This window comes from Vanellus vanellus (assembly GCF_965231255.1).
Source record: "Vanellus vanellus genome assembly, chromosome: 5".
NCBI lineage: Eukaryota > Metazoa > Chordata > Aves > Charadriiformes > Charadriidae > Vanellus > Vanellus vanellus.
The window spans coordinates 75,996,014-76,009,765 of NC_138910.1; the positions used below are offsets into that span (position 1 = coordinate 75,996,014).

The 13,752-nt window shown below is 42.3% G+C and overlaps 1 protein-coding gene across 1 annotated transcript; it reads left to right on the forward strand.

The window, feature by feature from the left end:
- Positions 1-2,340: 2,340 nt before the first annotated feature.
- On the forward strand, positions 2,341-9,750 carry DMRTB1 (DMRT like family B with proline rich C-terminal 1; the record flags this gene model as incomplete). The annotated part of the gene is made up of 4 exons (XM_082484489.1): positions 2,341-2,746; positions 4,417-4,649; positions 6,286-6,430; positions 9,647-9,750. The coding sequence occupies 4 exons, from the start codon at positions 2,341-2,343 to the stop codon at positions 9,748-9,750; spliced, it is 888 nt and encodes a 295-aa protein (XP_082340615.1).
- Positions 9,751-13,752: the final 4,002 nt, after the last annotated feature.

A 13,752-nucleotide genomic window follows, 5' to 3' on the forward strand; every position in this document is an offset into this window, starting at 1 on the left:
AAAAATTGTTCAAAAGAAAAATCCACGTGACTTTGAAAGACCTGGTTTATTAATGGAGAAACTGTTGCAGACCATGGCTGGTATACCTTTTTTGGGAGAGGAGAGAGAGAAATTTAAGTATGTTTGAGTAAATGTCTCGAATAGTAGTATTATGTGACTCAGAATCGAAAATTACTGGGGAAAATGTACATAGCCTAACTTTCTCCTCCACTGCTTAAGTATCCAAATGAACACAGATTGTGTATCTATGGAAAGATATAATTACAGTTTTTAAAAATGTGTCATCCATCCTCTTTCATTCTACAGTTAAATAGGCACATCCTCAACATACTGCAAAAATATGGAGCATGAAATTAGGAATATATCATCTGCCTATATTTAATACAGAGTCAATGTTTAGAATGATTATGGGAACATCAAGGTGAGCAGCACTTCAAGACTGCATTTAACAGTAGCTTCTACTGAAGGCATATCAAACAAGTACCTTTCTGAACTAGGAAAAAATGGTAACATTTTCAGGTCAAATTTTCAAAGATATTTAGCCACAATGCACACATGCCCATGAAGCTGGCTTTCTAGACAGTGCTTTAGAAGTCTTCTGGGGAAAATGGTCTGCAACTGAGGACAGGGAGCTGATTATATTTGCTTGTGTACTTCGCTGCCTCCCACTCACAAAAGGAGCTGCTGTGCACGCAATCTGGCACCCAGTTTCTACAGAGCACTGCGGTGGTCTCTCCTACATCACCTGCTATGTGCCTGCGCAGATTTGTCCCTGCTCCTCCTGCACAGGATCCCTGAATGCATAGGTGGAAAGGCATCGCTGAGAGCCCCTCGCAAAAAGCAGCTGCCAAAGATTCAGTCTGCAACTCGGATAGCAAAATCTGCAGGCTGGGATTGCTGCTGTGCTGGGTGGTGTAGGGATTGTGTGCATTTGAAGATTTGGGTCTGAATCTCTTTCAAGCAAGTCTGGGTCTGTATGCCGGTATTGCACTCAGGAAAACATCTCCCCAGGAGTCGAAATCTTACCGGAAACCTGCAGGACCAGGATGCAAAGTCCTACTGAGTCTTTTGCAAAGTGAGAAGCCTGGGGGCTTGCAGGGCACAGGGGCTGGCTGCTCACTGCTAAGGCAAACCAGGCTGTTGCCAAATCTCTCCAAGGGCCCCCTATGCCGGGGCCTCACCCCCCCAGATGTTGAGGGGTGCACCACCTCTTGCAGGAAGGTTTGCTCCGAGGGAAGGGCTTCTTCTGCAAGGCTGCTGTGAAACCTACTCTGTTGCATAGTAGAATTGTTTCAGAGCAGCAGACAGATGTTACCTGCCTCTCTTGGAACTAATTGGTAAAAAACTTCACAACTGCTTGGTGGTTTATTTTTATGGTATTCTCTTTAATGTAGAAGAAGCTATTGGCATGTCAGGATTTTAAAACAGAATTAGCTATTGCATACGTGAGAAAAATCAGCAGTGTTGTGCCTTACATTGAAGAGTAGAGAGTTTTCTCCTGGAAATGGGCTACTGTGTAAAAACCATGGGTTTGTAACTACCAGCAGTAACAAATAACAAGTGCTTTCTAAGCAATAGTGGAACTGGAGCATTCCTGTATTTCTAATCGTAAGCCTCTCTTTGTTTCCAGAGAATAAGGAATTCCGAGAAAAGGAGACAGGGCTTTTGAATGACGTATGCTTTCCGCCTTCATCTGACTACCTTGTTTTGAAAAACAGAATGATGAAACAGTGAGTTTTTTTTCCGCTGAGGCAGTCACTCTCCTCCTGATCAAGAGAAGCATACCGCAAATTGGAAACAAAACGGAACTGAAATCTTGTGCTTATTAAAAGCAAATGCATGAGAGGTATGAAAATGAGTGTGGATGTTAAAATTCCAAAAGGGAAAACTCTCACTTCGGGCAGTAGTGTAAAGGACACTGCATTCCTTTCCTGTGCACACCCCCGCTTGTTCAAAACTCCCCATCTCTGCATGCACCAGCTCAGGGAAATGTACTAAAACGTGCAGCACAGCCTCCCTGCTCTTGCAGATGCAGTCCCCGCATGCTGTCTTTCTCCAGCCCCCATGGCCCAGGTCTGGCTCCAGCCCACACCAGGGGACTGCAGGGGGAGGTGGGCAGGTACATCCATGTCTGGCTGAGGGAGGGGAGGCCTGCGGGGCCAAGGCGGGTCCTGTGCTGCAGGCTTCCTTGAGCAGGGCATTCCCCACCCGTTGCCATGGGCTCTCCTGCCCCGCCTGCCCAGGTTGCTACATGCTGGGGCAGCAGCGACCATGCCCTATATAAGAGCCTTGCAGAGCCCACCCAGGCGTGCCAGGGTGGTTTGCCAGGACTGGTGTGCCATGGAGGCTGAGGAGGCCGCAGCAGTGGCCGCAAAGGCGGCACTGCGGACCCCCAAGTGCTCCCGCTGCCGTAACCATGGCTTCGTGGTGCCGGTGAAGGGCCATGCTGGCCACTGCCGCTGGAAGCTCTGCCTCTGCGACAAGTGCGCCCTCATCACCGAGCGCCAGAAGATCATGGCGGCCCAGAAGGCCCTGAGGCAGCAGGTGCCCGACCCCCCGACTGGGGTGGCCATGGGCCCTGCTCCCCCAGGTGAAGGCCCTGCGATGGCCACCAGGGTGACCAGTGCCTCCGAGCAGAGCAGCCATGAAGGGATGAAGGGCACCCAGCCCACCAGCAGCAATGGCAAAGGCATGGCGTGCAGGGGGCCACCTCCACCTCCCAGCAGCCCTCCCTTCTGGGACTACGGTAAGGGCCTCTTCCTCTGTCCAGCCATCTTTCTTTCCATGTTCATCTCCCTCTTCTCCCATCAAATACTGCCACTTGCGCACCTGCCCGATTTCTCAGGCTCCAGCTCCCTGGAGAGCCATTCCTGCTGTGTCTCTCTCTTTCCTTCCTCAATGGACACAGGTACACAACTTGCATGTTGAATGTGCAACCCTGCATTTATTTTCCTGTTTGCAGGGTTTGCAACGTGGGTCACGCGGCTCTGCAGCAGCAGGGGCAATGTGCTCAGCCTCGCTGCTCATTGCAAAGCTGAAGCTTCAGCAAGTGGCTTTTCTTAGAGAGGAAAATCAGTCTGGGAGGGAAACCAAACTGATCCACTGTGCACTGCAGGTGCTCGTGTATGTTTCTCTGAGTGCTCTCTCATTGTTTATAACTTCACAGGCACAAGCCTCCAGCATCAAAAAACTCAGTGATGGCAGGTAAACGGGAAGTTACTGCTGCAGTTGCCTGAAGCAAGCATTTTATGATAGCCCTGTAAAAGAAAGAGACCTTTTGGCCTTAATTCCTTTAGCAAAGGCTGGACTTGTCTGGGATCACTTGGTATAAAAGGGCATTTGGTATTTAAGAGCAGAGCATAGATTTTGCAGGTGGAACAGTTGTATGGTCTGTCACCTCTTAAATGGCTTCCTTTAATAGAGTCTTTCATGTGACTTGTCTAGTTTATTACTATTTATTACAGTAACTTCATAATATTACTATTTACTACAGTAATTTTACAGAAATCCCTACTGACTGCAGTAGTCATTAGTCTGAGCCTCTGGAGAGTTGGCAGCCTGCAAGACAAAATGCTCTTCTGAGAAACCCAGAGGAAAGAGTCATTTCAGACATCTCTAGTTCCCACCTAATCTGTCAATAACTGTTCCCCCTTTTTTTAGCTCTGTTTCCTAAGAAAATTATGTTTATGGATGACACCAGCTGTACATGTGTCTGTCACTCAGTGCCTTAATAACATTTTAACCTGCTGACCAATTTTAGAAAAGGTTTAAAACCAGTATAATTCTAGTATTCCAGAAGTTGACCTAATCTTGAAGCAAACTCTCCCACTTCTCTACCAACAGGAGGCTGTGCAAGCAAGAAAGACCCTATTCGTATTCAAATAACTACTCTTATTTTTTTAGGACTTCAGAGAGGCCATATAAGATTCCAGATGCAAGATCAAAAACAAAGGAAGTAACCGATTCCTGATCTGAAATTGCCTGTGTATGTCCCTAAAATTGAGCCTTTGTCTGTAAATTAACTTGAGAAGTGACAGATAGGACTAAAGTTAGAACTCTCTTATTTCTGTAGATTTTTGGTTTAAGTTCTGCTGGAGTTAATTCTTAAGGTAGGTTGTTTTGCTGTTGCCAGTGTACTGAAAGAATAAGGTTCTGCAGCTCATGCTTTACTAAGGACTAGCTTCACAATGCATGAGGCAGAAAAGAATGCAGATCATTCTGCGTTACAGTATCATCTGCTGCACCTTCCCTTAGTTCCTTAAAAAAATCAAAAAAGAAATTCATGAGGAGCTAAGCATGAAACCAAAAGGCCATATTCTCCTGTATGAGAGTGGAATTTGGTCCTGTAGCTACTTCTATTGAACTCCATAGAATTACACGGATACTTTTATTTGTTTTTTTCTCATTGTTTCCTAGCTCACCCTGCTTTTCCTCCAGAATACATGGTCAGCCCAGAATACCTGGAGAGAGAACCTCCAAAAGCGTACCCTGGGTATTCTGGGGTGTATCCTTACCACCCATTTCCCATGGGATTTGCCATCAATCAGTCAACCTGTAGGGGAGCACCATCACCTACAGGGATACCACTTCAGAGAGGTTTCCGACACATTCCTAGCAGCTATGGGCCAGGGAATGCAGCTTCTGTGTCAGTAAGTAGCCATCTTGTAATTACCTCTGGAAATACTGCTGTATTTTCTTTTAGCTGTATTCTTGCTGTTAAAATACCCATGAAAAGTTACCCTGCTTCCCAGTTACTTCAGAGCATTTTGAAGACATTAGCAAATGGTGGTGTTAATAGTCTGACCTGAACCCAGAAGAACAAACTCATGTGCTAGTAAGGCAACAGATTTTGTGAATTGTTTTGGCACTTTTACATCCTGCTAACATCTGCAACAGCCTGTTGGAATGATTGATGGCAGCAGGACACTTAACATGGTCATGTTGTGCCAGCATAGATGACACAGAACGTGCATTGGGAGGCTCCTCTTCTTCTATGCAGGACAAATCTAACAGGGAGGGAAAGTATCAGGGCTTCACCAAGGCACCACAGCCACAGAGAAGAACAGGGGAAAATCAGCTTCCACAAGGAAGTGAATCAGCATGGTCAGATATTTCCAGTTTGAGACTTTTGGTTTCTCAAAAACAGTAGAAAATTGTTGTGGTTAACAGAAGTTTCAGATGAAGAATGATGTTTATCATCATAGGGCCCACACCATCAAACCACCCAGACTTGGTAAGAAACAAGATGCTAAATTGCCTGTCAGTTGTAATGGTGTGTGTGTGTGCTTTCTGGTCCTTTCAGTGCTGTCAGTCATGTTCATTTAAACTGGTCGTGTCCAGTTTTTCTACCACAGTGGCACATTACCAGATTTCCAGCTGCCATGCACCATTCTGTCTGCATTGAGTACAACTGATCAGTTCATGTTAAGATAGAGTGATCTGCCTCAAGACTTGCATAGAAATGCTTGCATAGAAATTCCCTGTCACATTTTAGGGGTAACTGAGAAAGAGGGTGGCTAGCAGCAGTCCTGGTATGCTGGATATGTACAGGTTGGGAAATGCCTTGTCTAGACCATCACTTTATGTGGTTTTGAACTTAATTTTTAACTGTCCTGAAACAGAAGGAAAGGTCTCATACAAGACCTGTCTGTACCAGGTTGCACGGTCAGATCCAAGAGAGAAATGCTCCTGTTTCTCTGATGCTGGTATTTTCTGAGGGATGGGAATCTCTCCTTGCAGATGGAATGAGCTTTATCATGCTCTAACAGGTCTGGTGATCACAGAAGACCAGGGCTCTGGGGCACCCTGTGGTGTACACCATCCCCTCAAGTGCAGGTAGAACCACTCACTTCACTGTGCTCAGGGGGGAGAGTCCATAACTAGCAGGGAGGTGGGGGCAAGGAGCATTTTGCTAGCTTGCTTCTCTGTTGCATGAAGAATTCCAGATTTGTTCAGTGGCAAGTACACTGGGTCAGTGGTGAAGGTGAGCTGCTCATGGTTAAAACCAACTGCTCTAATGAGATACCAGAACAGAAAACGAGGACTTAAAAGGTCAGTTTCAGCTCAGAAATGGTCTGAGAAGCTGCTACTTCTCACTTTCGGCATGTTAGACTATGCACAAGCTTTGCACATCCTAATATGGGCACAGCCATGGCAGCAGAGGGCCACAAAATGGACAAAAAATATAATATTCACAGGTAAAAATTGAAACAAATTGTTTGATACTGCAGATGTGTCCTGGAGAGTCTTTAGATCAAAGATGCTTTGCTTCTTGTGTTTCCACAGATTCCAGATGGAGGTGGAGATTTCCATCAAGGATACTACACTCCTCTGCCTCAGTTCATCCCACCAAGTTTTCTGCCAGGGATTCATTACATTCCACCTCCCCTTTCACTGAACATGTTGGCTGAAACAACCAAGGAAGCCCATGGTAAGGAAGTATGAGATGAGCTCTGGGAGGTTCAGTTTTAACCTTGTTTCAATACCTAACCACAGAGGTGGAAGCCCCAAGAGACCCTGGTTCTAGGGAGTTTTCAGGGTTTCACAGCTCACTGTGATGGAGCCAGGACTGAGATCCTGAAGTCCCAGAACAGATTTCCAGCTTGTACAGCTTTGGAAAGCCAGAAAAAGGAAATCATCCTGACATGCTTGGGCTTTCCGGCTAACAAGCACCTCAATCTCACACAGGTGATCGAGGCTGCAGGATTCAGAGCCATTCCAGAATATGATCTGTTGATGTTCTCAAAGTGAAAATACTTTTCTAAATAGCCCGTTTGTGGGACATATTTTAAAAATTATTTGGCTCTGTTGCAATTTAGACAAAACACTAAAGAAAATTTTGGACTAACACTTAGTGTGAACAATATGAAATTTCTTGCTCATCTGAAAATCCTACATTTAATTCTTGTAAATGAAAGATTGAATCTTTAAATCTCAAGTTGTTCTATTGAATCACACAGGATTTTAAATTTCTGGCATAGGTTAAGTCTTTGTGCCCCTCTCTTTTGGGTGTCTTTCATGTATTGTATCTGCATCTGGACATATCTGTGATTATATTTGCAATTTTTTCATTTGGCTGCAGCTAGCTGTCACCACAAGAGGGTAGAGCTGCTTAGAGAATTAACCACTAGGACTGGATGAGTGAACAGCCAGTTTTATTTTAAATTCTTTTTGAAAATGCAGATAAATAAAACCAACTTTATTTCTCTTCTTGAATGTGAGAATAAAAATTTTTCATGACTGTTTATGAAATAGATTACAATAATCACCCAGTTAAAAATCAAATATCTTGTGTAAGAGGGAGGAGAAATAGAGGAGTGTTACAATGTCATTTGAATTGAAAAGATGTTGATGGTTGTTATGTGGGACAAAATATAAATTGGGGGTTTTTTTGGCTTGGTGTCTCAACAACATAAGGCTCATGCAGTCTCATTTGCTGTTAATGTCAGTCCTCTTACAACTTTTCAACCCATTAGTTATTTTCAGCCAAACATATCTGTTGTGATCACAGGCCTACACAATATTGATCTGCGAGGGAAACAGATGCCTCCCACAAAATGGTTTGTTTGCAGCCATGTTGTGGTGTTTGGCTGGCTGTCAGTTTGCACTCAATTCCTGACTGACGTGTGTGTATCTTGGCCAACAACCAAGTGTCTGCCATTCAGCCCAGCAGTGGGCACGTATTTCCAGAGCAGTCAGAGCATACCTGCTTCTTGTCTGGCTGGAAAGCCAAAGAAAAGTAAGCAGGAGATGTGGTGGACAAGGGGAATATGAAAAATATGGCAGTGAGGGGAGTGTACAGACATCATAGAAATTTAAAGTTATTTTAAGATACTGACAAAGGCATTAGGACCTTAATGCAGCGTGTAGGAGATGCTGGTGTGCTAGAGGTGAAATTATATGGGTTGAGTTTAAGTACAAGAGAGGAAACTGAGGGCTGGCAGGCAAAACAGGAAGCATGAGGATTAGTGGAGTTTGTGATTTGGAGGGGACAAAAGATCTGGGGGATATAACCTATAAGGTTCTCTGCAGCTATTCTGTTGGAGTGTGTCGGAATAGGAAGCAACTGGGAGTAGCAGACAAAAATGGGGGACGTGGAGAGATGCAGTGGTATTGCATGAGGAAAAATGAGGAAATCCAGTCCTGTATTGGTAAAGTGGATTTGTACTGGCCAAGCAATCATGAAAGCAGGCAAGTGGATAGAGAAGAGAGGTCATGAGAGCACCCCCCAGAGAGCAAAATGCCATCTAATGACCTCAGCCCTTATTACACTAGGGAAATCACAGCCCAGGCACAAAGCCATAGGAAACAATGCATCATGGATTGTGCAGCTCAGAAAAGAATCCAGTTTTCTTAGTGTTACGAAGAAAGTACAAATTAATTCCACTACATAGCATTTTTTGCTCCAGGATATGTAGGAATTTGCAATTGTGACCCAGTGAGGGGGGATACTTCTGAATGAGGTCATACACAAAATAGCCTGCCAGCAGAAGATGCAGATGTAGAGGGAAGCTGCAGCGAAACTAATAATTCTTTGATTGTGGTATTAAAGATGCTTGAAAAAAAGAGAAAAACTGTAACTTCTAGTACATAGGGATGTGTTAGGATTGCATCATATATTTTTTTCCCAAGAAAGGAACTGACTCAAACCTGCAATTAGACTTGGGAACATCCTTCCTCCAGAGAGACCTCTAGAATTGAGGTGAAATGGGCTCTCTGGAAAAACTGTTGCAGGAAAATGGATATACAAAAACTCTAGCAGGGGACAACTGGTGAGAAGTGTCTGTGATCTCTGCCCCTAAGGGAATCTGAGATGAAGACAAATGAAAAAAAAAAAACACCAAGTCTTCTCTGAGGAAGATTTTCAAAGGCTAGAAGTTGCTGCCAGAAAGGTTTGAGTCAGTAGTTGACTGCAGTTGAATGACTGAGGCCAGTTAGGTATACAACAGTGACGTGAAGTATAGGCCATGTTGTTACACAATTTCACGCAGTATTGACTAGTAATGTTATGGAGATTTGACAAAATAAACACAAGGTATGTCCAGTAAAACAGCCAGTATAGCATCTGAGGAGAGAGTCTGTTTGCAGATTGTTGGCTTTCTGAAAGAGCAAGACAGAAAAACAAACAAAACCCCGAGTCACCTGTGAGGAAATGAGGGAGCTTTCCATGCAAATTAGCAAGTAAATACTTTATAAAATGAAAATCCCTAGTTGGATTTGAAGAAGGAATTATTTAGTCTGTCAAGGCCTTTGAGAATTCACAGGAGTGTTAAAAAGGCATGGCATAGATGCACTGCGGTTAAGTGGGCAAAAGAATCTGCCTCATACTTCTATTCTCGTGAAGCTTCAACACTTGCCATCTTGAAGCACTCTTGCTACATTTCTTTAAGCATGGCTGAAACAATCAGCTGCTGTCTGAAGTGCAGTATCTCAGTTCAGAGAGCTGCAGCTCTTGATGTCAAGCACCTTTGAATTAAGTGAGTTGAAAAACAAACTGGATTGACAAAAGTCATTTTGCATTGAGAATTTACCTCTGGAAATGTGATTGATAGCAGGTGTAATACAAACTGAAATACAGTTTGGGGGTTTTGGCTTGCTTTGTTCATGTTTAACTCCGACCTTTTTCTATTCTTCATTTTTATTTCAGCTACTGAAGCTGACAGTCAGGATTCAGGGGTGGTTTGTGAACCTGGCCAACCATCTTCCCCAGAAGAAACAAGCAGAGAACGATCTGTATATTCTAAACAGTAAATGGGCTGGTGAAGAGCTGAGTAGCAGGCAGCACTATTTTTGTTTCTGAGGAGAGTGTTAGTTAATATGAGGGTAGAGTGACACTTAGTCACTGAGCAGTCACAACAGCTAGAAGGGGATTAGTCCTCTGCCTCACTTTATGATCATGTTAGTTACCAGGCTCACAGCTCTGCCTCTCTAGCACTACAAAGCTCTTGTTCCTAAAAGAGGTTTTCCAGACCCATGGTAAATCCATGGTGGAAGCAGCAAATTATTATGACTCCGAATTTGTTTCCTTTGCTGAGGTTAGATGGCTCCCTGACTTTGGAGTGAGGTCTCTGAGCCATGTACATTCTGTAGCCTTCTCATGTTCGTGACAGTAGTCAAAAATATGTTGTTTGTATATCAGTTTGCTGGAAAGGAAGCCTGGTTCTGAATATTATGGAAGAGTTAATTGATACGGAGCCTGAAGACTAAGTGAGAGAGGCTGGGCACCCAGTCTGGGTTGCTGATTTACCTGACTGCCTAAGAGCACGATTCACTGGATTCAGCAGGGTAAGGGAACAGTAGGTGCTTGGTACACTTGTCAAGAAGGGCATGGGAGGAATTTACAGAAAGGTCTGGTATAGGCTGAAATCCAGTGCCTCCACATTGTTTTCTGCATGAACTGCCTTTAAGGCACCTTCTGTTCAGGTTGGGAACAGACTGATTTGGGGTCACCTCTTGTCACACAGGATTCAGGATTTTGAATGTCTTTGATAGTTTATACATAATTTCAATGTTGTTTAACTCAGTACAGCTGAAACTAAACAGTACTATTTGTTTCTAAAGAGCTCGTGTAGACAGCTTTATACATGTGTATTGGAAGTGCACTGTGGCGTATCAAAGGTGTGGAGAGATTGCATAGGAAACTAGGACAAAACACCATTTAGAATAATAATTAGTCAAATCCATACATACTATCATTTTCCATGATAATTTTTAATTAAAAATGAAAGGTACATTCCTCTACTGTTTTGTCTAAAGGAACTGGTTTTGTATTAATGGATCAGTTGTTAATGTTTGAATAATTTGGGGGGGACTTTTGTATGATTAAAAAATACAAATTAAATTGTTAGTATGGTTTTGATGATTTGAGGCTTGTATATCTACACGTAATTTTTCTAGTCAAATGCCAGCCATTGCCCTGATCAGCAATGTGTAACAAAGCTGTCTGGAGATTTAGGCTTCAGTATTTTTCTTCTAGAACTTTTGACTGCTGCTGTAGAGGTAAGCATAGTAAAATAAACATTCGTCTTTTCTGCTACTTGTACTAATAATCCCTTGTTCAATGCAAGATGTAAAGAAATTATAATAAGATGAACTATTTTTATTTAAATGTAGTTGATGATCTGCTGGAATGCTTTCCAGCACACAGGGTTTTGGGGGACAGTGAGTGAAAATGGCAAACTTAGAACTGCCAAGAGGAAAAGCTGAAAAACACATGTATCTATAGCAAATAATCTGATGTACAACTTGTTATATACTAGATTTACAACAGCATCTCTGCTCCCAGGAGTATCCCAAACCTCCTCTTAAAACTGCTGTCTGCTTGGGAAAATCTGGATACTTCTTTAAGGTGCCTGGATAGAGCAAAGCTCTTTCCAAAATAAAATAATCTACAAATAGAAATACCAGCAGCACCCACAAAGCAGGTTCTTCTTTGGATGGAGGGCTTTTTTTTTTAATATATATAATGATTTAAGGAAATAGTAGTATACAAGATGAATAGTTGAATAGTCTCCTTCCCAGATATTTTTCTAAAGTCATATTCAGTGTTGTAGTACTCCTTAAATCTCAAAGCAAGATGGACTCCAGCCCATTTCACTGACTGTAATGTACAGTCATTGTAGATATACTGCATATACAGTACTGTTTTCTCTCTGTTTTGCTGTGCTAGTGACTGCTTCCAAATTGCCAAGCCAAACTCCTTATTTTCCTTTTCCTCCATTTTTTTGAATTATCGGTGAGTGAACCAAAGCCTTTACTTTTGAATGTTTGAATGATGGTATGGCACTCCAGTAGGATCTCTCACAGCATTGCTGCAGACCAGCATTCATCTCCAGAGGGATGTAGCGAGATTAGACAGCAAGAGAAAGGCAACTAAACTGAAGAAGCAAATGGAGGAGTTGCCTTATGAGAGGAGTCTAAAAATAGACTATAGAGTTTTCAGTTTGGAAAGGAGAAAGTTGAGGGGGAACGTGACTCAGTTTTAGAACATCATGTCAGCTGTGGCAAAGTAGATGCAAACTCCTTACCAAACCTTGCTATTTCCATTCACATGAAGGACAAGAAGGTGACCAGGGACAGGGGCAAACGATTTCTGACCATCCTGCTTACCTTCTGTAATGAAATGACAGGCGTCTACCCCAGTCTAAAATCTAACAGGTGAACAGTTAAAATTGGCTTTCTTAATCAGTACTGAGGCCAACACTGTTTACTATGCATAATCACATCATCAGTCAAACTTTGTTTGGTGTCATTTCAGTTTTTTACATTTTAGGAAATTTGTCCCCAAGTTCTTGCACCTATTTCTGCATTGAAAAGTAAATGACTTGGTAAGAGAATTAAAGTAACTCAACAGCTGACAGGAAGAATTATCTTATGTGGATAATTCAAAGTTTCATTCTTCTATTTTATGCTCAGCTTGTCCTTTTTAACCAAGGAAAAAATGTTCCTTGACAACTGGTATTGTCATACTGTGCACTTAAGGACTTCAAAGCGAATAATTTTAATTCCAAACTTAGTGCCAACCAGTGTTTCCAATAATTAAACTCTGTGATCTCTTCTGACTCCATTTATTTAAATAAATGACTTAGGGATAATGAAATCAATTTGGATTGAAATGGAATGATTTGGATTAGACAAGTCACTCAGAGGCTGTTCCAGCCTAAATCATCCCAGAATTTTATTGTTTTTTATTAAGGCTGAAGCCACATAGACTTCGGTCAAATTCATAAAATTTGGGGAGAAAAGGAAAGTTAGCTATGATACCGACTTCTGAAATCTTTCTGCCTGCAAGCTGCTACTGACTGCAGGAGGAATTCTGCATGTAGCATTTGTCATCATTATTATTTTCTGACTTCTTAAGATTGACTCCCTTGCTAAATAGATCTGAAATTCTGAAGACACAGTTCCTGACACCTGACACTTCTGTCAATCCTCTGTCCTCCCTGCAAGCCCCTAGGTCATCACAGAGCAACAAGTGTTGTTTGTAAACTGAAGGAGAAAACCTGAAATTAGGAACCAGTTCTTTAACATTTACTCATACCACTAACTTCATTACTTGCAGTGGAATTATTTGCGAGGGTATAGAGTTGACAACGTTGGTTAGGTATGCAAGTTTAGGATCCAAGTTTTATACAGAGGTGTCTGTGACACTGTCCAAAACCTCAGATTATTGTAGATTTGCATTTTCTGTAGGAGCTTTGGAAAAAAGAAAACAAACCCAAGGGATTCTAGAAGGATCACGTAATATGTCCTTTCTGCAAACATATGGAAGATTCATTTGTCATTGCCCTGCAGCAAACTGCTAACATTTCTGTGGTATCAGCTTCTACATCTGGACTGAAGTAGGTTTTCGTATGACAGTAATTATAATACTCTTTCTAGGTCTTTTTTTTTTTCTTTTTCTTCTTGGAATTAGATGCACCCTGTTGGAAACCTCTGAATCCACAGCAAGACTATAGCTGTTTTTTCCACATTAATGAGTAATTAATTTTGAACAGCAATCCAAAGAAATATTTAATTGCCTACCAATAAAGTCAGCTTGCTGCAAACAAAATTCTCCCTCCCCTTAAAATAATAATTTTCGTGACAGAAAAATTCTTTATGATGTGAAACATACCTATTTTGGAACAGTGGAAAATTTAATTAAATCATTCTTATGGGCAAGTGGGTCTGGTTTTCCTATTTTTTGCCCAATATTTTACTACTGCAACATTAGCATTAGTCACAGAGTTATGACTCTACTTAGCTTGCCAG